Below are 25166 nucleotides of genomic sequence, written 5' to 3'. Positions count from 1 at the left end.
ATACATGCAGAAAGGTATACAGTAAACTATTAGAAAACACATGTAGCAAAAGCTTTTAAACATATTAGGGCAGTGTGTTCTTCGTTTTGAAGCAAAAACTGCTTTTCTTTTTGCATTTTCAATATATAGTTTCCCTTTATAAAGCATAATGTTATATTAGGTCAAAGAGTTCAGACACGCCTCATTATTGAGTTTGTGTTTTGACAGTATGAGCTGCCAGTGGCCATTGTGAGCAAGAAAACAGCCATGTTAGAATAACATCAGAGTTACAGGCAAAGACTTTACCACGTTATGCTGCAAAGTTGAACTCTAGAACTATGGCTCCTTTTAATTGAATTTTGTTTTGTGGTGAGTGCAAGTGCCTCAAGGTCAGGATGTTTTGGTGGAGAAGCAGACATTGAATAATTGTTGCAAAGGAAGCAACCACCATAACTTGAAATTCAATTCCAGACAAGCAGGTGACTTCCAAGGCAAAATGCGAATGAATACATTGTTACCGTGTACTGTCCCCTTAAGGGAAGGACATGGTGGGGAAAACGTCACACGGGAAGTGACGTTTAGAGGAGGGAGTTGGGAGGAGCAGTTCAGTACCTGTAAGAGATTGAATAAAGAAAGACGTTAGAAACTACGCTGGCTCCTTCGTTATTTCAGGCCGTACTCCGCGGCCAACAACTGACAACGAGGTTCGTCCCAGCCAGCGGTCCTCCTTGCGGCGCACGGGTGATCCCACCACGTGGCCGAAGACGGCAGTCCCATCGTCATCCTCCTTGTGCTCGCAGGTGATCCCACCACACGGCACGGCCCACTGTCCAGAGGCCCTCCCCTGCCGCTCCGGCAGCCCCACGTGCTGGCAGAGCACGTGTACATGCAGCGATCCCGCTGCCCGGCTCCTTCTTCCTCCAGTGCCTCCCAGAAGCCACGCAAGTACAGCAGGACCCCCACAGTCTGATAGGGGGCCCCCCAAAAAAAATAATAATAAAAGGAACAATTTTCTTTCTCTACTCCTCGTTCCTACACCTACTGCTCCACGACAAAAAGAAGCGCAGTCGACAACCGAAGACCACACCCACTCTCAGGCCCAACAGTCCACAAAGCGGCCAGTAAGCCTCGCACAAAGCCGCACTGCCACCCACAGGGGATCAATCCGAGCATCACAAATCAGTGATTGCGTGCACACGCACTGAAAACGCACGAACACAACATGAGCACAACAGTCAGCACATCAGCTGCTCAAGCGGACCAAAGCACGCCACTAGTTGCGCCAGTCACCAGATCCCTCGGCATGGCGCATGCCGCCCCCCTTCTCCATGACTCCTCAAGCTAACAAAGGGGCGAGGTGGGTTGAATGGCTAGAAGATTTTAATAATTTTATTAACGCTGCTGGAGAAGAAACCTCCCCCTGACTGCGCAGCATGTTCATCAACACGGCAGGAATTGAGATAAAAACATTAATTAAGACCATTCCCCCAGCAGAACTCACTGATATTGCAAGCCTAATAACAGCTCTAAATAAAAGACTTGTCATCGCTCCCAAAAGGGATTATGAAAGGTATATCTTTAATCAGTGCACGCAAAGCATAGAAGAAACAGTTGACGAGTTCATCACAAGACTCAGGATAAAGGGTGCACATTGTCAGTTCGACGCATTTTCACTGGACAAAGCCATCCGACTACGAGTGATCGAGGGATGTGTCTCGCCTGCCTTGAAGAAACAACTACTCAAAAAACCCATCACTATTGAAGAGGTAAGTGAGATGGCGCGGATACTCGAAAGAGTGGATAAACAAGCAACGCACATGTCCATCACTGCCGCCACCAAACAAGACAAAAGTGACCTCATTGCAGCGGTCCAGGGGACCAACAACAAGAACAACGATAAGACAGGGGGGTCCGGTGCCACAGCGATCCCAAGAATGCAGTGGCAATGTTACAGATGTGGAATGACATTCCCGCACGCAGGCTCATGCCCAGCCCGCACACAAAAGTGCAGAAATTGTGGTAGGGAAGGACATTTTCAAATAGTATGCAGAGAAGGTAGACCTTTTCCCACAGCCCTCTTCCCCAGCAATCCCTCATTCAGACCACTCCAACGACCAAATCAAGCATACCAAACCCGCCCTTGCCAACAAGGACCACGAAGATACGTCAGAGTGGTGGAGGAAGTATATCCCGAAGAGGAGTATCAGCAATACGAGACACTGGAACCAGAACCTCACATACAAGACGAGTATGACGGACCACCCCTGTCCAGACAAGTGTCATACACAGCACCTCAAGGCTATGCAGATTATGATGGCAGCCAATATGACCCACACAACCACGATGAATTTGTTAACCTCATATTAGATGAAGAAGTGGCACGGGAAGCCGCAGGATACAAGTCAAGATTTGCAACCAACAATTCTGCTTCCTAATCGACTCCGGAGCAACGGTTAACATCATGTGTGAGAAGGAATTCCAACAGTTACTTAACAGGCCCTCGCTGACTCAGACCACTTCCAAAATATACCAATGGGGTGCTGACACACCTCTATGCTGCATTGGATCATTCAAAAGACGCCTCACATTCGGTGGTAAGGCCACTACTACCATAATCCATGTTATAAGGAGCCTGACAAAGGGAGGTGCCTATTGAGCTACACAACAGTGTCACAGCTGGGCCTGATCAACATATTGGTCCACGAAGGTGATATCATTAACTCGGCCAAACCGCAAACCCTACAACAAGCTCAAATATGCCACATAGATCAAGGGGTTCCCAAGCCCGCCATCATCACAAAAGATGACATCATAAAAGAATTTCCAGACATTTGCCGTGGCCTAGGCAAACTGAACGGCTCGCCCATCAAGCTACACATAGATCCAGAAATTTGCCCGGTGCCACAACACCCACGGAGAGTGGGATTCCACCTACAAGAAGCCGTCTCGAAAGAACTACATCAACTCCTGACTGATGACATTATTGAACCGGCAACTGGACCCACTCCATGGGTGTCTCCCCTTGTAATTGTACCGAAGGAGGGCGGCCGGCTCAGGTTGTGTGTGGACATGAGGGTGGCCAACATTGCCATACAACAGGAACGGCACCTTGGTCCAAAAATTGAGGACATGATAGTCCAACTAAACAAGGCAGTACTATTCTCGAAGTTGGACCTCAATCAAGGGTACCACCAGTTGGTTCTCCACCCGGACTCATGACCAATCACCACATTTGCATCCCACGAAGGTCTATTTCGATACAAAAGACTCAACTTTGGAATATCCTCCGCCGCCGAAATTTTCCACGAGATGGTTCGCCAAATCATTCGACCCATCAAAGGGACATTAAATTACAGCGACGATATCCTCGTTTTTGGGAAGACTCAGCGCGAACATGAAGAGGCACTAAGGGCCACCTGTGGCGCAATACTAAAAGCAGGTCTGACCCTCAATGTAGAGAAATGCTGGTTCGGTAAAGCTAAACTTAAGTTTTTCGGACACATTTTCTTGGCCGACGGGATGACCCCTGACCCCGACAAAGTTGTGACCATCCTCCATCTGGAAAAACCCAACCAAGCAGCGGACATCAGATCGTTCCTGGGCATGGCGGGGTACTGTGCTCGCTACATACCACAATTCGCGACCATCACAGAACCCTTGAGACGCTTGTTGCAAAAATATGTCCCATTTCACTGGACGGAGGAGTGCCAAGGAGCATTCGACAACATCCAACACTCACTGGCGGAAGCCAGGAGACTCGCATACTTCGACCCAGAATGGCACACGGAAATCATGGTTGATGCCAGCCTAGTGGGATTGGGCGCAATCCTCGCCCAGACCAGTGCCAGGACAAGCACCCGCGGCACGTGGTCGCCTACGCCAGCAGAGCTTTGGCTCCCCCAGAATCGGCCTACTCCCAAGCGGAGAAAGAGAGCCTGGCAGCCGTCTGGGCCTGCAAACATTTCCATCACTTTGTCATCGGCAAGAAGTTTACACTCATCACAGACCACCAGGCTCTCCTATCCCTGTATGGCAACCCGCGTACCAAGATGCCCCCCAGGATCGAGCAGTGGGGAATATGCCTACAAGAATACAACTTCGAAATCATCCACAGACCAGGGGTGAGAACAACCCGGCAGATTTTCTTTCGCGACACCCTGTTGGCATCCCGGCCCAGAGAAATGGAGAATCAGAATACATCAGCTAGGTCACCGCAAATGCCCTGCCTCCAGCCATCTCCATCGAAACTGTAGCCACAGCCTCAGCGGCAGACCCATTAATGGCCCTAGCCATCAGTCTGACACGTAACGACAAGTGGAAAGATTTCAGAAGAGCGGTCCAGACACATCCTGGAGCTAGTCGAGACAAGCTCGAGAGACTAGCAAGAGTACACGCGGAACTAGCGGTTCAGGATGACGTCATTCTACTAAGAGGGTGCAAAATAGTCATTCCCAATACACTGCGAGCTGAAGTCATCAAAACAGCTCACAAAGGCCACAGAGGAGCAGAAAACACTAAGAGGCTGCTGCGATGCCATGTGTGGTTCCCGTTCATGGATGATATAGTTGACCGGTGGGCACGTAATTGCATAGCATGCCAATGCATCACCAGACCAGAGCCACCACTCCCTCTCAGAATAACAACGATTCTGGACCACCCGTGGGAACAAGACGCAACAGATTTCTATGGTCCAACCGAAGCCGGAGACTACCTACTGCTCCTGATCGATGAACTCTCCCGCTTCCCCATAGTGAAGCGAGTGAAATCCACAGCGTTAGGACATGTGGCAGCAACGTTTGATGAAGTCATCAGTGAGTGGGAGATCCCCGACGTGATAAAGTCAGACAACGGGCCGCCGTTCAGTGGCCATGAATTTGGCGTGTTTGCTAGACATATGGGGTTTCAACACCAGAAGGTAACCCCGAGATGGCCCCAGGCAAACGGCATGGCCGAAAGGTTCATGGCCTCCATCAAAAAGACCATGCAAAGAGCACGCCTCAAAGGGTCTGACCCCCATCAGGCGTTGTGCAGAATGCTGAGGGATTATCGGAACACGCCCCATGAAGCCACCAACAAAACCCCAGCAGAGCTCATGGTGAAGTACAGAGTCAGAACCAGGGTCGTAAACAACCCGGCGCTGAGGCCAAAACCAGACCTAGAAGTTGCCCGACGGGATGAAGCAGGGAAAGGAAAGGCACGCGAACAGACTGACCAAAGAAGAAGAGCTCAACCAAAAGACTTCCATGTAGGAGATGAGGTTTGGGTGCAACAAACAGTACGCAAGAAGAAAGACCCTCTATTCTCGCCAGAGCCGCTCCAAGTCACAGCTGTGAAGGGGACAATGGTAACTGCAGCGAACGACGGAAAAGAAGTGACGAGGAACAGCTTGCTATTCAAGCATGTTGTGAAAGGAGCGGAAGAAGTGCCGCCACCCATCGATCCAGACCCAGAAGAAGGTGACACTCGGGATGAAGAGTGGGTCCCCCTCGAGCCACAAGCTCTTCATCAGCCAAATCTCGCATCAGAGGTGGACGGCGAACACAGTCAAGGGTCGCGAGGACGACCCCAAAGAACAATCAAGAAACCTCCAAGGTTAGTGGAGGAGTGTTGAAAGTTAATGAACAAATGAAGCTTTCGATACAAGGACAATCCAATGTTATAGTTGCAAGGACATTTGTCCGGGGGTGTTGTTACCGTGTACTGTCCCCTTAAGGGAAGGACATGGTGGGGAAAACGTCACATGGGAAGTGACGTTTAGAGGAGGGAGTTGGGAGGAACAGTTCAGTTCCTGTAAGAGATTGAATAAAGAAAGACGTTAGAAACTACGCTGGCTCCTTCGTTATTTCAGGCTGTACTCCGCGGCCAACATACACAAAGGACATGACATGGCATGAGTGCCAATTTACAAAGTTAGAGCGTGAACACAGGGCCCCCAGTGCCACGAAAAGCCCTGTTTTGTCAGGTTACTTTTGAAGAAAATATCTGAAACTGAAATTCGAACAGCGGTACCTCAGGTTTTTGGCTCATTAAAGAGATAGCGGGAAGGTCATGGTATGCTGGCTTGTGTTGAGATGGGAGTTTGCAGGGCTTGCAGGTGCAGGGAGCAGAAAACAAAGAAAACCAATTATAATGTTCAGGGCATTGCAGAATATCTGTCCTGCTTATTTCCCACCTTTCCATTGGTCAGATCTCGGTGGGACGCGAAGACTCAAAATGTATTTTAAAAGGTTTATGATCCAATTAGTGCAGAGCTTCTTTGTCAGTAATGCCTCATACGGGCCAACCAATAGGAACATGGTCCTAAATGAGGTCCTGGTTTGAGGGTGGTGATTTCTTGGGGAGGCAAGGGTGGACCCACCAATTAGTGAGCAGGACGCACAGTGTTCTATAGGGAATATTGTAACACTTACCACAATATGCAAAATGTGCGGTTTGCAGCTTTCAATTGTTAGGCCCGAAATGGGCGTGTGAAACGGTGTCCACTTTTCTGGTGTTTGCTCTCTCCAGGCTGTTCCAGAAATAAACCTGTGTTCTTTATGCAGGTTGTGTGCTCTGTTTTAGAAAAATGTTTGTCTCCCAATTTTGGGTCATTTTGGGACATCATCACCTTTACATTTGGAGGCCCCAGCGAGATCCTTCAGTTGCCCCAGAGCGGCTGGGCTACTGTCTGAAGTGATTTTGGCCTATAGAGACCAGCTTCCCATGTGCACATCCTGAAGAGGAGTGCAGGCACCCCTTTTATTGAAAAGGTCGGCATGATCCCTTGGGGTGAGAAGCTGACACACAGTGTAGGCAGTTGAGAGGGGTCTCGGCATTGAGCATGCTCGGAGGATCCAGAACAACGTGAGTATACTGCTGCATAAAGAAGCAATATTGTGTATACATTTTGTAAAATATTTTGGGATTTTGTAGTATATTGAGTAGAAAAAGGATCTCTCTTTTAGAAAAAGGGAAAGGCAACGTTTCATAGTACCAGTATTCTATGTTTTAAAAGGTATTGAGGTGATCCTCCCCCACTAATTGGAGAAGATAACCTCAAAATAGAGTAGAAATGGGCATTGATGTGGGATATCTCCTCTTATAAGGAGAAGGATGGTGCTGCGTAGAAGAAGAAGTGTTATTTCGTCCCAGTAAGTGTTCAGATTATTTTTGTTTATAGTTTGTATGTAGGGTATGGTGTTTTTGGTTTGTGCCGGAGGGGGGCGTGAGGGAGTAACTATAATAAAACAGTGTTTTTTGCAGTTGGTAAAATATAGTGTTGAGATATTTATGTTGTGAGATGGGATGTTTTATGTTTTGTTTAGTGAGTTAAGTATATTTTGACGAATGTGTGAATGATATTAATGTAAGCTGGTGCGTGATATTAAAGTGTTTGAAAAACAGAGAACCTGTAATTTAAATTGGGGTGACAATTGATTATGTGTAATTGGGGTGGTCTTTCAATTTGTGGGGGAGGCTTTGGGGAGGGGTAGAGATTTGAATATAAAATATTGTTAGTACATTAAGGGCGCCATGGGGACCCCTCTTGAGCATATGTTTGAGACACTTTCCAAAGTATAGGGCAAAAAATATTAAAATATCATGCCGAGGTGGTCTGTGAGATCACATGGAGTATGTTTACAGCCTGGCCAAGAGAAGGCACGCATGACAGGGCAATCCTTGAAAACATGTACATGCGCTAAGTGGTGAAATACAGATGAACGAAATTACAAAAAAGACAGAATGCCAGACAGAATGTTTTAGAACTCTAGAAGATATTCGAAGAAGAGGTAGATCCCCATGATGACATGAAGGGAAAAGGTCAAGCCAATTCCAATGCCCATAAATGTGAAGCAGATACATTGAGGGAGGAAAAATGGCACAGGCACAGCCTTCTGCCCCTCCATTAGAGGCACCTGCTCCTCCACCCGTGACCGAGGAGAAAACACCATTGCTGTCCCTTGCTTCACTCACATCGGCCCTGGCCCATACGTGATATATCCCCTGCAGCCCACAGTGGGCTATACTGACCCTCGACATATACCCACGGTAGAAGGAAAAGGAGACAGACAATGAAGTCCCTGAAAAACGCAGCCCAAGGCCCTGGTGGGTTTACGGCAAGATTATATAAAACATTTGCCACATTTTAGCCCCCCAACTCGCAGCACTATTTAACTCCTTCCTGACAATGGGAATAACTTAATTTAGAGCACAACCAGGACAGGGGCAGAACTAGTGGTGATCTCACTTGACGATATAAGGCGTTTGATTTATTAGACTGGAGTACATAAGCGAGCTGTTGGCCCACTACAGCCAAGATTCGTTAAATGGACCCTAGCCAATGACCAGCATCCCACCACATCCCTGAGAATAAATGGAACTGGATCACCGAAGATTGCTATATCCAGAGTCACACGGCAAGGATGCCCCCTTTTGCCGTTAATAGTCGCACTCCCTATGGAACCGTTCGCAACTAGACTTTGCGACAGTCCACACATACGAGGCCTAAAGGTGGGCAGCAACAGCTGCTATGAGGCATCCATGTATGCGGATGACGTACTCCTCACCCTAACCCAGGTAGATGACTCCCTGGAAGCTCTCTGGTAGGAGATTGCGGCATTTGGAGAGGCATCATGTTTTAGGGTCAACTATGCTAAATCAAAGGCCTTGGGAATTAATATCTTGCAGAAGCACAGTGAAGCATTGGCAGACAGAAACCCCATCCCCTGGACTAGATCCCACATCACTTACCTAGGGGTCCAGATTCCAAACAAGATTGAGTGAGAATACCTGGCTAACTATTCATAACGACCTGGAGCGCTGGCATAAACAAGAGGTGTCATGGCTAAGGAGTATCACGGCCCTGAAAATTAACTTGCTCCCAAGACTAACCTACCATAGCCACACCCTACCAGTCCCCATCACAGAGAAAGAGCTCCAAAAGCTACAAAAAGGTTTGCTAAAATATACATGTGGTAGGAAAAAACCACGAATAGCCAAGCGAGTCATGCTTCGGGCACGGGGACCGGAGGCCTTGGGGTGCCAGACGTCACCAGATACTGTCTTGCAGCACAACTCTCACAGGCCTTCGCCTGGCAGGCAACCACTAACCAGCCCCACTGGAAGCAAATAGAGGAAGCATGGAGCCCAGCTCTGCTTGCAACCCTACCACACATTGCAGTGCCTTGGGGGACCCTGAACACAGGCTATTAACATCCATCAAAAAGTAAGGCGGCTCACAAATGGGGCAATGGAGGCTTACTGGGACCCCTGATCCTGATATGGAACAACCCTGACTTCAAATCCGGGAACAACCCAGCGGGTTTTAGTAAATGGAGGGAATGGGGACTAAATCAAATAGCGGATTTCTTCGTCAATGGGTCCCCATTAACATTTGAGGAATGCAAGGCAACATTTCGATACGCGCGGCTAAGGCAATGGATGTCACAAAACAAAACAAAAACACACAGGGGCAGAGATCTCAGTGCACTTGTGCGCACCCTAACATCAACGGCCCCAAAAGGGAAACTGTCACTCCTCTATAGACTTCTACACAAATCTGATCCCAACCAGAAGGAAAACTACATGCTTATATGAGAAAGGGAACCGGGACGAGAACTAGGGTTGGAAGACTGGGGTCGCATCTGGTCCCGAATGCATAAGAGCTCTAAGTGTATTGTGAATAAGGAGGGGGCAGTGAAGGCATGTTATAGTGGTACCTTACCCCAGAAATCCTATACAAAAGTAACTAGGCAATACCACCACAATGTTGGAGGGGCTGTCAAACAACGGGCTCACTACTATAGCGCTGGGTGGAGTGGTAGGGTTGGGACTCAAAGGAACAACATGATGTCTGTAACACTGACAAGTACTGATGATGTTGCCACCCCCATCTCAGGATATGTGCATAAACCAGAGCAGCATAAACATGGCCAGATAGAACTTCGCATGATTAGGTTTGCATCATCCGATTGCTTATGGACATGCCCGAAGTCAGCCCGATTCTGGATAGAGGTTCTAGATAAGAGCTGACTAATCACGGGACTGACAATTCCATGGGACCTGGGAATCATTCTACTGGAGGACACGGGCAATGGGGCGTTCCCACTGACAGGGCACCTGGCTGACCTAATCACACACTTGCTCACAGCAGCCAAAATTACCATAGTCCCGCTATGGAAACAATCTGAGGATCCGGTACTCTCTATGTGGTGAACGAAATGCAGTGGACACAGCAGTCGCAGAAAAAATAACAACCACTCGCCTGGGAAATATGGGGAGCTTCCACAGTACTTGGTCACCCTTTCTAGACTATGCTGATCAATTTCCAGCAATTGGTTCCCTAAGTGCACTTTTTTCCCCACCACCAGACCCCACCGGGTACATTGAGACATGGGTAAATTGTGTTGCAGATAGATATTGCAACTTTTCATCATGCACCCCAGAAGAACATGAAGCAAGTAGGGAAAGCATAAGTTGTGTTTGTAAAGTGTGGGTCCCCAAAGATGATTATGATAGAGCCAAAGAGGATAGGTCACAGCTGGTTGTTGATAAATTACTGAAAGGGTGAGTGTTTACATGCAGATCCAGCGTTCTAAGCGTGTGCACAGATACAAGTTGAGAAAGCCTCTGCCAACTAAATATTAGGATTATTATTGTAACGTGGCTGTGGCATAGACACGTGTAAGTTGCCTCATTATAATATGATAGGTAAATATAGATCGATCAACATGTACTCAGCAAAATATACATGTAGCAAGGTATATAGTAAACTATTAGAAAACACATGTAGCAAAAGCTTTTAAACATATTAGGGTAATGTGTTTTTCGTTTTGAAGCAAAAACTGCTTTTCTTTTTGCATTTTCAATATATAGTTTCCCTTTATAAAGGATAGTGTTATATTTGATCATAGAGTTCAGACATGCCAAGTTATCGAGTTTGTGTTTTGACAGTGCGAGCTGCCAGTGGCCATTGTGAGCAAGAGAACGGCCATGTTAGTATAACATCAGAGTTACAGACATCAAACATTAGCACGTTATCCTGCCAAGCTGCTCTCCAGAAGTAGGGACTCTTTTAATTGAATTTTATTTTGTGGTGAGTGCAATCGCCTCAAGGTCAGGATGTTTTGTAGGAAAAGTAGACGTTGATTAATTGTTGCAAAGGAAGCAACCACCATAACTTCAAACTCAATTCCAGAAAAGAAGGTGTCGTCCAAGGCGAAATGCGAATAAATGCACAAACGACACAACATAAAATCAGTGCCAATTTACAAAGTTAGAGGGTGAACACAGTGCCCCCAGTGCCACTAAATGCCTTGTTTTGTGAGGAAATTGCCTCGATAATTTGAAGACAATAGTTGAAATTGAAATTTGAACGGTGGTAACTCATCTTCGCAGCTCATTATGGCGATAGCTGCAAGTTCATGGTGTGCTGGCTTGGTGGTTTTGCCAAGATAGGGGTTTCAGGGCCTGCAGGTGGAGGGAGCGGAAAAGAAAGAAACCCAATTATAATGTTCAGGGCTTCTTATTTCCCACCTTTTCATTGGTCAGATCTCAGTGAGACGCGAAGGCTCAAAAGTTACTTTAAATGTTTCCTAATCTAATTAATACAGAGCTTCTTTGTCAGGAATGCCTCAAATGGGCCAACCAATAGGAACACGGTCCGAACTTAAATGAGGTCATGGGTTGAAGGTGGAGATTTTTGGGGGAGTCAAGGGTGGACTTGCCAATGAGTGTGCAGGATGTACCGTGTTCAATAGGGAATTTTTGACGTTTAGCCAATGAATTTCTTAAGTTTTGAATTATTGTAATTCTCATCAAAGTATGGAAAACATGCATTTTGCAGCTTTAAATTGTTTGGTCCCAAATAGGCATGCGGGACGGTGTCCAGTTTTATGCTGTGTGCTGTCCCCTGGCTGTTCCGGAAATAAAGCTGTGCTCTTTCTGCAGTTTCGGTGCTTAATTTTTAAGTATTTTTTGTCTCCTAATTTTGGGTCGTTTTGAGACACCTTCAGCTTTACAATATACTCATGCCTCAGAAATTCATATGCCATCCACACATTACGTGCAGTCACACGCCACATACTCTTAAACCTTACACTCATACGCCATAGATCCATACGACACTTATATACCAGCACTCATATACCAGATGGTCACATGCTAAACAATCACGTCCAGCTCATATACCTTACACCCTATGACAAACAGTCATAAATCATACACTGATATTCTTTACACTCATAGGTCATACACATGACATAAACACATGCGCTATACAGGAGCAGGCTATATATACCCAAATGCAGGCAGGCAACTGGCTGTCAGGTTATAGTGTATGTCACCCCACCTCATTGTTTTCGCATCGATGTATATACTATGCTGGATTTTCTTCAGTCCGCCTATCTTGGTGATGTGCTGCTGGCCGGAGTTGTTTTCTGCTGGATCCAGTATTTGACACTTAATTGGTATTTTTTCCTCTCTCCTAACTTGTGACGCATCTACTAAATGATGCTTCTGAAATTGGATCATTCTGCGTCAATCCAATAACGAAAACTAGGTTCTGCGAGCACGCGGAATGAGAATGTGGCAAGTGCGCTAAAGATGAGGGCGCGTGCCAGAAAGGGTGATCTGAATCCAACACGTGTAGACAGCAACAGAGATAAATACGACACGAAGTGGAAGTTAGTGGATAGCATGTTTCGTTGACAGACACGCTATTCAGTGATTTTAGCGCTGAATATTTACTGCACATATTTGTCAGTACATAATAGTGGAAAATCTCTGAAAAAAAAGAAAAACATATGATCGGTTTGAGGAAGGAGCTATTGATTTCATAGGGGTACGTGGTGGAGTTGTGGGTTAATGGGAGCCCACAATGTTTGGCCCCCGCGCATTATGAGGGAAAAAGCAGTAGAAAAGATCTCTGGTGAAAAATTCCATGGTGAAAACAGGATCAGTAAAAACACATGGAACCAAAGAAACAACCAGACTCCTTGTTTATTTCTGAAAATACTGGGGTTGTGAAAGAAGGATTTTAAAGTTGCATTAGCAATGTATTATCCCACTCCAGAGGTGGAGGCTGCCCAGGGATCCGTACTACGGCGAACAATGCTGTTGAGGAGGAAGGCCGACACTGCACATACAAGGATACACACTACTGGGCCATCCAGCGATCGCGCAGCAAATGCCATGTTCGGTTCTCAAATTCTATGATCCATAATTCCATGATGAAAGCTCATTCCATTCCAATCTGGCCTGGTTAGTCCAGTGGTCAAAGTCTACGAAAAGAAGTAGTGGAACTATGTTCCCTGCTGGCCTGCCCCTGCTCCCCACAAACCCCATTGCCACAACCCCTCCCATACACAATACACCCCCAAAACACGTGCACCTGCTGTTTAAGGGAACGCTCAGTGCGTGCACTGAAAGTGAAGATTTCAACTTCTTCCTACACTTTTATTTTAAAACAAAACCATTACGGAACAGTTTCTTTTTAAAATAAAAGTATAGGAGCTGAACAAGGTCATTTAAAAAAGGATAGGAGCACCGCTCCTGACCGCTCTCACTCACTTCGACCACTGGGTTACTCCACAGGTTGAAACATCACCGTTCTACTCCACACTACAACGTCCCTTCCAGAGTAGGCATATGATACTCAAATCCTCTATAATTTGGTACCTTCAAGAAAACCTCATGCGATGCAACTTTTCGATGAGACGTTTTGCCCTTCACCGCATTCAGTTTCACTGACGGTATAAATAGCCTCCCTTTCCCCGTGCTCATGAGTGGGGGTTGGTGCTCATACTTCGACTTTGTGGAAATTAAGTTACAAGTCAACCTTCCCTTGAACACCTGTCATTGCATGTCTTGCTTCCTTGGCATTCCATGCCAGGCAATCCAATTCCAAGCAATCAGCCAAAGACCAACTGACCACAGAAGACCACAGGTGCTTTCCCTCACCACGTCTTCGGACCTCAGATAGTGCTGCCACCCAACATGGACTTTGCCCGATTACTGGGTTATGGGGGTGCCTGCTCTGTCCCTTCTTGCAGAGCGCTCCTTTGCTGACTTTGACGGCACCACAATGCTTCAGATTAACCAGACTACTGGCATTCCTCTGCTCTTCAGTACAGAGCTCCACCCATCAACACATGAGGTGTTGTGATTCATGCCTGTGCCATATTTTCAATCATCAGCTTCCAATTCACAATACTTTTCAACACAAATTTCCCACCATCCATGATGACTTGCCTAACAGGATCTGTGGTCTTACGGTCCTTCTGTGGCTTATACTCCAGCCCAGAGTCCTGAACCTGTGGAGCCAAGATCCACATGGCTGGATATGCTATGGCTGACCTTAGCCGTCCTGAGATGAGTAGGTACACCAGGCACTTGTGGTCGAACAAACGCAATACGGTAATCGCACAGAAAAGTATGAAAATACTCTGACCACCACCCCCCATAACGTGTCAGAGCCTCGTGCTCACAAACCGCGTCCTTTTACTTCTAGTATTGATATTGATATTGATATTTTATTTCTATCATGCTCGTACACAAGTGTTTCGTACACAAGAGTATTATGCCCTTGTATGTTTCTCTACATCAGGGGTGTTGCTAGGCCTGGAAAAGATCTGGGGCAGCGCTAATGTTGGACTGTTGGGACTGGGGGCTAGCTAGCCTTTTGGTTATAGCTTCTGAGCTTCTATCCGGAGCTACAACCAAAAGACCCGGGGCTATAGTCCCCTCAGGCACCACCTAGCAACGCCTCTGCTCACATAATCAGCTATCAGAAAGTGCCTACACTTATTGCAGGCTATAGACATTTGTTCACGTCAGTCAGGTGCCTGAAATTCCCACAACGGAAGCTTGCGACCTTGCTGCGGTCCCATGGCTGCACTTGACATGCTCATCCCTCCCTTCCTTGCTTCCTTTGCTACTCTTTCCGTTATAAATATCACGTGTCTTCACTTGATTTTCGTTGCCTGGACCAATTCTACACACCTGTCATGTAATTCAATTCGGTTGTCTAGGATCCCTATGGGCGCTGAATGCTCTATTACCGGTCGTTATCAATAATTAGTAACCGGTGTGGGTGCGACAGCTCAGCACAATGCACCTACTGGCCAACATGCTTGCTGCTAAGAGGGAAAACATGGGCGTACAACCCACAGCAAGGACTGCACTATAACTTCCAGCAATACTGCTATGCAATTGTTTTACCGTGCAAAGTACCGTTTATGCAGGCAGATACCAATGGCCAATGCATTCCAGACCACAGAGGTCCTACTTCAGGGCCAAATCTAGATAATAAAATACAAGAGAAAGGAAAAAGGAAAAATACAAATGGAATATTTGCTTAGAATGAAAATCACAAAAAACTAAAATCAATGTGAACGTAAAAACTGAAAAAATGAGAAAATTCAACACTCTCACTAGCCTGCAAAAAATGTGGCGGTGACAAAAACCACCAGCAAAAACAACAGGAGACCTTTAAAAAACTAAAACATTCAGTTCCCCTTGCCCTCCCTTCCCTTTCCCTTTCCGCTGCATTTCCCTCCCTTTTCCCCCCACCCTGGTTTATCATGTTTTGTTTACGCATCTTGTCAATATTGTGATGTCACAGTGTTGTGACATCACAATGTGATGACATCAATCTCAAGCGTCCATATCACTTAATGCCTGTGTACGAGATAACCGGCCGATGGCTGTACAGGCACTACTTCAGGAGAGTCTCTCCTCCTCAACAGCTAGGCCATCACCTCGCCCCTCGTGCTACCTTACTCGCTAGACGCCACCCGTCCCTCTCCTCCCCGTCACCCTGTACAACTGTACCTCTCCTCTGTGCCCTCTGTATCCTACCTCCCCGCAGTATATCTGCTCTGTTGTTACCTCTGAAAAGCACTCAGTTAGGCATATGTACTGTTGTGCACCTCCGTAAGCGCTCCGTTGCTTCTCAAAGCTAGGTCTGTGCTCAATAAATACAATAATATTAATATTAGAGTGTTGAGTTTTCGATGGTTTTTCAATGCACATTGCTTTTGGCTTTTTGTGATTTTCGATCTAAACAAGTATTCCATTTGTATTTTTCCTTTTTCCTTTCTTTTGTATTTTATGATCTAGATTTCACCCTGAAGAAGGACCTCTGTGGTCCAGAATGTATTGACTATTGGTATCTGCCTGCAAACTCTAATCAATGAAGACTCATTTCCACCACTAGGACCATTGGCAAACTAGAGTTGTATTTTGGTTAAAAAAAAATTTGAAAACTGTACTTTGCATGGTAAAACAATTGCATAGCAGTATTGTTTGAAGGTATAGTGCAGTTCTTGCTGTGGGTTGTACACACGGGTTTTCCTTCTTGGTATTTCAAGTGTCCTTTATGCGGTATTTTAAGAGGGTTTGCATCCTGAGATGTGATTTGAATTCCAGAGCGTTAGAGAGCAGCGTTAATTAAGTTCAGTGGCGGCGACCCTAGTCCCTGTACGACATGCTTGCTGCTGCCATGGTAACAGAAAGTGGGCTCTTAGCTTGTGTTGCTTTATGCACAATCACGTTTCTCCTCTTCACCACTCCCTGCATAAACCTGGTCACCGAAATGGAATGCCATGGAACTTGAATGCTAAGGATGATAATGGCCGCAGCTGTGAACCATACCAGCGGTAACAGCGTTGCCGGCCCATGTTAAAGACCCTCACTCCGCTGGGGCCTATTATCTTGAGCTCACAGTCCCTTCCTGACCAGTGTGGCCTGCCGGCAGAACAAGTAGCACCTACGTTTGTTATGTATGTCTTAAACCTACCAGTAGACTTGCATGAGGCTAACAATCTGCCTCATTTCCCCCAGAAACTAGAATGATACACTTCAAGCACTCTATTATCAGTCTATGGGCCTCAACACGAGTGGGGCGGCAGCCCTTAAATGTTGCTGTAACGGTGTTACTGCCGCATTTAAGGGTCCGGCCAATCTCGAGTCTGACGTGTTTAACCCCAGTTGTTAGCTGGGGCGTAAACACGATGGAAAAATGCCAAATTTTGGTACAATTATTTCCAGCAGTATTACCACACGGCAATTGCGCTGAAAATTCCCCAATGGGGAATGGGGACTAACAGTTAGCTCCCAACCTGTGATCCGGCGGTAACACCGGCAGACGGGTGGGCGCTAACGCTAATAAAGTTGGCGGTATCCCAGCCGGGATACCATCCAACCGGTGATGAGGTACTTTGAGCTGAAATATTCCTGCGCTGTGTGCATGACCTTAGCACACACATGCCTGTGGCTTCCATCTACACCTGCATGGTTTTTGTCATGAAGGTGATGAAATATAAGGAACAACTACGCCTCAACGTGGCTTGCTTGCCATCATCAAGGACCCCTCTCTCCGCCCCCCCGCCCACGAAAGCCATTATCAACATGGCATATATTTCTTTCCACTACTGTAACAGTTATTTAAGGCTGACAATAGGTAGGCAAGAAACTCATGAGCGCATGCGCTCAATGCACATGTCCCAATCAAACTGCAGCTCAGGAGTCGAACTTCCTAACTTTATCAGCCTTTCTCCCTTTCTAAAGCACTCAATTGATAGGATGTATTACAATATCCCTAATTTTTGCAGCTGCAACAGCTTCTTCCTGAGACATCACTGGGGAACACACTGTCCCAGACCTTTTTGTCTACGCACACCAGGTCTACGGTGAGGCCTTTGTTGTGAACTAGTTACACAGATAGTGCTTGTCCATTCAATCGCAAACCTCTGTTCCCCCTGACAAGTAAACCTTGAGCTGCATACCTCGCTCTGAACACTAAGCCCATCACTTGTTATGTTATGTTAAGAGTTTCTTTTATACTTGGGCAGGTAACACCACAGGGTCTAACAGCACCAAGGCTTGTCCAGAAAGTCACAAATGGTGACCCCCATCATGTATAATCAGCCCCTGTGCAGCAGGCGATGTGAAGGGCAAAAGGTGTGAAAGGCTAAACACACGTAAAAGAGTTGTACAGGTAAGAACTCGAAGGATGGGGACACCTATAGTCCGAGGTCATTTTTCTAAAGCCTGTAGATTCTGTAGAAAGATCAAAGCACAGTGGTGATCAGGAAAGGGCAAATGCTTAATGCTCCTCAAAATGAGCTCCTGTTCGTGTGGGAAGTATTTGTGCATAATCTACAGTGTGTGTGGCAGGCTGCAGGCATGTGCATGCTTTCTGCATGGATGTTCTGCATGCAAAAGGGGAGGTGTAGTGGCCATCGGCACTGGATGTGGCTCGCCCAGTTGCTTGCCCATGCTTTTCCTGCGGCATGGTGCTTCCTCCTGTATTTTGGATGCGCCTATGCATCCAGAGGTGCACGGACATTTCTCTTTCTTTCTTCCTGTGCACCGCGGCATGCTCAACACATAACCACAAATAAGGCATGGAAAGCTTGCAGGGCGTGGGCGTGTGCTCAAACCCTTATTTGCAAGTGATGACGATGCAGAATATATAACCAAACGCGGTGCATGCACTTCCAAGAATAGGACGAAATTGTCATGCCACGCTTCCCACCATAAAAACTCCAAACTGTGGACCAGATAGCACTGCAGCTGCAGAAAAAAGGCCTACCTGAAGCGCCAGCGCACGGGTCAGTGCAGATTTAGCACAGTTCAATAATGAAATGGTTGATACAATGTTGAATTGTGGCCAGCTCTGCTGAGTAGTGCCAGGCGAAAATTCTGCAGAGGTGTGGGGGGAGAAACAGGTGGATTTCCCGCGGACCCACTTGAGTCTGTTCCGCAGAATCTGTAATTGACTTCCGTCTCTTCACGTACTTCGCTCACCCCAAACGGTTTTGTCAGAGGGGGTGTTCACGCAGGCTTTCACACATGCAAATAATTCCCCGCCCACTTGCTCGATTCGCTCTGACACGCTTTGTAGCCACCAAAACACCAATCTTTGCACGCCCATAGATGGCTAGCAAACTTTACATGGTTCCATTCTATTTGCAGGCCTCCATTGCACCTTAACAGAAACCATTAGGCAGTGGCCAATAGTAGGTGATTGTTACCTTTGTGCCAATTATTTAAGAGCATAAAGATAACAGGTAGCTTGTCTGCCTCACCCAGGCTAGTACAATTATGTGTGCTTGATCTGGTGTATTCAGTCGCAGTTGGCTTCCTCTGTCACTGACATGGTGTATTCAGTAGCAGTTGGCTTCCTCTGTCACTGACATGGTGTATTCAGTCGCAGTTGGCTTCCTCTGTCACTGACATGGTGTGTTCAGTAGCCGTTGGCTTCCTCTGTCACAGACATGATGTGTTCAGTATCAGTTGGATTCCTCTGTCACTGACATGGTGTGTTCAGTAGCCGTTGGCTTCCTCTGTCACAGACATGATGTGTTCAGTATCAGTTGGATTCCTCTGTCTCTGACATGGTGTGTTCAGTATCAGTTGGCTTCCTCTGTCACTGACATGGTGTGTTCAGTAGCAGTTGGCTTCCTCTGTCACTGACATGGTGTGTTCAGTAGCAGTTGGCTTCCTCTGTCACTGACATGGTGTGTTCAGTAGCCGTTGGCTTCCTCTGTCAATGACATGGTGTGTTCAGTAGCCGTTGGCTTCCTCTGTCACTGACATGATGTGTTCAGTAGCCGTTGGCTTCCTCTGTCACTGACATGGTGTGTTCAGTAGATGTTGGCTTCCTCTGTCACTGACATGGTGTGTCCAGTAGCAGTTGGCTTCCTCTGTCACTGACATGGTGTGTTCAGTAGCCGTTGGCTTCCTCTGTCACTGACATGGTGTGTTCAGTAGCCGTTGGCTTCCTCCGTCACTGACATGGTGTGTTCAGTAGCAGTTGGCTTCCTCTGTCACTGACATGGTGTGTTCAGTAGCAGTTGGCTTCCTCTGTCAGTGACATTTACATGGCTGCTTGGGTATACAACGACCACAATGACCCTGTTGCATTGGTAGGCATGGTTAATTAACTGCAGCTTGTTCTTGAGTTGTGTTGTCTCATCATGTTTCCATATACCCTAACCCCACTTTCATAGGGACGTGTGTAGGGTGGCGGGGTCAACTTGTGTATCGCTCATGCATTGGGGACGGCTTGTTCTTCAGTTGTGTCATCTTATTATGCTGATGGGTTTTTAGTATGATATGATATGATATGATATATGTTATTTATAATGCGCTTAATACCCAGAGGTTTCTAAGCGCGTACCCGGGGATCAAACCCGTGTTGCTCCGTGTCGTCTTGCTTCCAAGGTGAGCATGTTGCAGCTGAGCTATTCTCCTGAGACAATATGGTGGTAAGGACATGCTGACCCAGGGGTACAGGAAAGGGTAGTGGGTAGGAAAGGGAAACATGCTTTGGTTCGGGGAGAGGATAGGGAAAAAGTAAAAATATGCTTGGCGTAGAGTGGGGGAATATTTGAAGGCAGTGAATAGGTGAGGGAGAGGATGATGGGATGCCTACTTATGTTCATTTTTTTTGGTTTGCCCCTCAGTACCTGCCCTTCTTATTTTTGGCAATCTGAGTGCCTGCCTGTATCAAAGCTTGAAGGAGAGTACAGGTACTCAACTATGGGGTACAGTGAAAATGAAATCATTTAATTTACCTGAACCTCTATGAAGGATAAGCTTCGGCAGCCTTTGCTGGGGAAAGCAGAGCCCTCGCCCCCCTCTTCTCTTCCCCTCTTCCCCTCTTCCCCTCTCCCAGTGTCCACAATGTCTCCTTCAGAGCCCACCCTGCAGTGCAAAAGGAGGGCCAAACGTGCAGCCCTGGAGCTGCCAGCACACTGGGCTCCCGAATCCATATCACTAATTGTGCTTTCCCAGTTGCCCAGGGGATCCCTTGAGAGTATTTATTCAGAGAATGGGCTGACTTGCTTGCTATGGACACCCGTTCAAGAGAAGCACCTCGCGGAAGCTCGGTGCATGGCCGTCATTTTAGGGGTGAACAGGGGTGTTTGTCCCCCCCAACTTTCATGGCACACCATTTTGTCCCCATTCATTTGGCTCGGGCACCTTTTCGACCAGATGTCATGTCCCCCCCAACATTTTCAGCAAAGTTACTCCAATGGCTCGGCGGTTATGTTAAAAAAAATGTCTTTGTTTTTAGCAGTGCCTTTTTTACTATGCAAATGTTCGAGTAATTGGAAATGTGATGGAACGTTTCTCGAACTGAAAACCTCCTGTTATCGATCAAATATGTCTCTTATCATTCAGACAATGAAAACGAGAAATAATAATGCTCCCCCTTTTTATAGCTTAGTTTATACCAATGATGTCTGCAAAAAAGAATTTCTTCTTTTAAATGGATCTTCAATTTTTCTTAACTTCATGCATATCAGCAAACTGGAAGTTTGTTTGAAAGATTCCCAGCTTCCCTGCTTCACCAAAGTGTGTGATTCTTGGCAAATACTTAAATCTCATTGCGCATTACCTGTAAATATTGGGTGCTCCCAAAGGCTGCCAACTTTTGTTCAGCAGAATAGTGTGGTCAAAAGAGGCCAAAAACAGCCTGTGATTGATGAGGGTCTTTGAGCCTCATTCCGAGTTTGGAGGTAGCCATGGTGCTATTAGTGCCATGGCTGCCTCCAAACCCGGGTCCGGTCTGGCAGAATGGGGACTTACCGGGTCATTCCGACCTTGGAGTACCCGGTAAGTCCCCATTCTGTAGACCATTCCCCATTTCCATTTGAGCCCTCATAGGGCTCAATGGGAATGGGGAAGGCGCTAATTACGGGCCTGCAAATAGAGGGCCCGTTATTAGCGCCCTGGTCCCTTAGCGGGACCCGCTAAGGACGTGTGGTTTGTGGGTCCCGCTAAGGGAACTCGGAATTGGGCGGTAAGGATTTGCCAGCACCAGCATCATTGCCGGCACCGGCATCATTACCAGTGACTGTTAACTCTTACCGCCCAACTCGGAATGAGGCCCTTTGCATTCAAGCGATAGTTGCATTAGATTGAATCCAATTTAAAGTTAATGGCATAGCAGTAAATGATTGTACTGAGATTTTGGTTGGAATCACTGAGGTGTTTCAGGGTCTCATGCCCCAAAAGGCCAGGCTGAGAAAGAAAATGCAGACTTACACAGAGAGTTAAAGAGTGTGCGGGAACACGACTGGAGTGGGGCTGCAAGATAGAGAACATGATACCAAGGGCTAGATGTAAAAAGTGAGAATAATGGAGAGGGGCACACAGTGTAACATCAATTCATGTGGGGGCAATAAGCCTGGTCTGCGCCCCGTCATGGGAGCAATTTTAAATTACTCTGGGGATGAGCCCCGGCTCACTTAAAGCCTGTACCTGCGCTTTTTTTTTTTCCATTTGAAGCACTACTGCATGCGTGCACTTGAGAATTGAAGGTGAGTCTGCTGTCAGATTGTACTCCCAGATTTCTGGGTGGTTGTTGGCAGTGTGGCCAGGCGGTTGGGACCGTCAAATGGTAGTGGGGAGGGAGACGCTAAAGGGGGGCCGCAGGACCAACTCGACCAAAGGATTGTCTCTGTTTCCCAAAGTCAGCAACCGCTAGTCCACAGCCCCACCTAGCCAGCAATGCTATTTAAATAGCCTATGCTAAAGTGAAGCATTTTATTAACGCTCTGAAGTATCCCCAAACTGTATGTTTCCGCCAACCTTCCAAATGTCACCAACATTACTTTTAACCACCTCAAACATGTTTTATCGGAGCGTTGTAACCTTTTAGACAATACATGTTGACAATCGGATAGTACCCTTGTCTATATTCAGTATTAGCACATGGAGACCGTTATTGACTGCCTCTCATCCAATCTGAATGTTCAGAGCTCAGTCAATGGCCCTCATTACGACCCTGGCGGAGGACCATGGTGCAATTTGCACCATGGTCCATGGCGCAGAGCTGCCAACTCCGCCATGGGGGTTGGTGGACTTACCGCCCCATTCTGACCTTGGCGGAGCGGTAATTCCCCAATCCCCATTTACCCTTCCCCATTCCCATTTTTGCCCCATAGGGTATAATGGGAGTGGGGAAGGCGTTAATTACGCCACCGTAAATTACGGTGGCGTAATTAACAACAGGTCCCGTAGCGCCATGGATTTTTCCGCCCGGAAAAACCAGGCGTAAAAATCGCCATGGCGCCACGGAATCTCGTAGTATGGCGGAGAGGTACGCCATGCACTACGCTGGCGTAATACCCTCTCCGCCAGGGTCGTAATGAGGCCCAATAACTACTGGTATTGGTTGCATTCTGGACGTTCAAACTTTAAAAAGCAGACGAGGAAACCACCATTTCTGGGCAGGGCTTCTTTCAACGAGACCCTTTTTTTATGGGAGGATATATTTTCGTGGTAACATCATATTTAATAGACAAGAGAGAAAGCAGGAACGTGGGAATATGCTTTCACTTTCTTGAAGAGAAACCGTTAACTTTTATATGAAACCTAACTCGTGCAGGTATTAAAGCTGCTCCAGTTTAACTACGTTTGCAATTAAAATGCTTAACTTATAAAGACCACCTCGTTATTTAAATACTATAAATGAACATTATTTTTAATGTGCATACTCATTATGGCTATTTATTATACTTATTATTAAAGTAACGTTTTTCATCTCACGAACAAAAACACTAAAATACATATTGCTGCTGCCACTACGTGCTAACAGCCTTATAGACCCTGGTAGAGCCGATTATCACTTAGGATAATGATCATTCCCAACTTCTGGCTTGGCGGGCCATTATCCCGCTATAACGACTTTACTAACAGTCCTCTTTCCCTTGCTATTCTGCAGGCATCTAGAAGCACGCCAGTACCTGTGAGGGCTTGAGGGGTTGCTGACTTGGGGATGGTGGCGCCATCCTGCGGAATGGAGCTGATGTCAGGCTCCGGTGTGCTTCTTGGAGGCGAGATGGCCAGGGGAGTCATCACCACACGAGATTTCAGCTGTGGAAACAGAAAGGCACGCCGGTTACTAGGCACGAAGGGGAAGTCGCATTCACCTGGCAGCGAACTGGATCTACGGACGGCACTTTGTAAATCCTGCGACCCTCTTTTATAGTCTCCCTCCCCAATAGCTGGCGCTACCTTAGAAACTCCTGAGAAGGAGTTATGGGCCTACCTTTGAAAATAGAAATGAGAAGCACTAAAGTCATGTAGCAAAATATAAGCTTCAAAATAATAAAAATATATAGACATTCAGAAGTCCCAACATTGAAATGAAAGTTTGAAACGGTCATTCTACTGTGCATGCAAGCAGCATATAATGATGTTTCTTTTCTTACGTTAATATGCATTGTGCACACACCTTGTTTGGTTATCATGGCTATTATAATTAAAAACATTTAGCTGCGTTTACAAGCCTTTAATTTCTAACATTAGTACTATACACGTTTTATACGGAAACATATGGCCAACATTACAGCAGCTAGCATGACGCGCCTGCTCATTAACCCTTTGCATTCCAGATGCTCCACGATCTGCTTATCCCAAACAGATGCAGCTGCGTGTGGACTCCAGAGGGAGTGCCGCATTCTCAGAGAATTGGATCACAGGTTGGGAGAGGCACGTTGCCCTGCTCGTGGATGCACGTGCTTTTCACGGTCCAGGTCCCCGGTTTCCACGTGGGCCTTGCAGGAGGCAGAGGGTATGGCTGGGGGCTCAAGGGACCCGCAGCCAGCCTCTTCATGTATATTTAAGCGTTGGCAAAGCGCCCGACACTTAGGTATGCAAAAATGGGCTGGCCACCAGAACCCAAGTGGTGCTAGACCTGTTGACAGCCCTTCACCAAGAACAGTTCGCTGAATAAATAATTAATAATAATAATTTGGCACTTATATAGCGCTACGAACCCTCAGGTATCTGAGCGCTGCTTATTATTACCCACGTGTGTGGTGCTCATTTATCGTCCTCGGAAGGATGAAAGGCTGAGTTTGGCCCCGCCGGGATTCGAACCTGCGTTAGCAGACTCTGCACAGATGTCAAAGCGTGACCGGCATCACATGCCTTTCACTATAAATGTACATTTGACATTACCACCATGGTTTGGGAAGTGGGACATGTGAGTAGAGACTGGCATTCTAAGTGTGAGTGTTTGGGTTTCGGAAAGGAACATGCTGCCAGGGATCTGAAAATGTCTTTGATAGCATTGGGCATTCCCCTGTGCCTAGCTTCCAACAGCGGAGACCTGGCACAGGGAAATGAACATGGCCTGTTGGCCCATTAGGGTGTGCGGGACGCAGCCCTGCCAGTAGCCATATCTA

The 25166-nt window shown here is 46.8% G+C and overlaps 1 protein-coding gene across 5 annotated transcripts in view; it reads right to left on the bottom strand.

The window, feature by feature from the left end:
• The window catches only part of SCML4 (Scm polycomb group protein like 4), a 752090-nt gene that overhangs the window by 281771 nt on the left and 445153 nt on the right, over nt 1-25166 (bottom strand). For all 5 annotated transcript variants that reach the window (XR_011260473.1, XM_069606558.1, XM_069606557.1 and 2 more), the window contains one exon: nt 23721-23850. Coding sequence is in view for 4 of the 5 variants with exons in the window: in XM_069606558.1 (XP_069462659.1) it covers nt 23721-23850 (130 nt within the window). In the remaining variant the exon portion in view is untranslated. The remainder of the gene's footprint in view (nt 1-23720; nt 23851-25166) is intronic.

Source organism: Ambystoma mexicanum, chromosome 4p, assembly GCF_040938575.1.
Source record: "Ambystoma mexicanum isolate Mex_15411 chromosome 4p, UKY_AmexF1_1, whole genome shotgun sequence".
Taxonomy (NCBI): Eukaryota; Metazoa; Chordata; class Amphibia; order Caudata; family Ambystomatidae; genus Ambystoma; species Ambystoma mexicanum.
The sequence above is the reverse complement of the archived record's forward strand: the minus strand, read 5'-3'. Positions and strand labels throughout refer to the sequence as shown.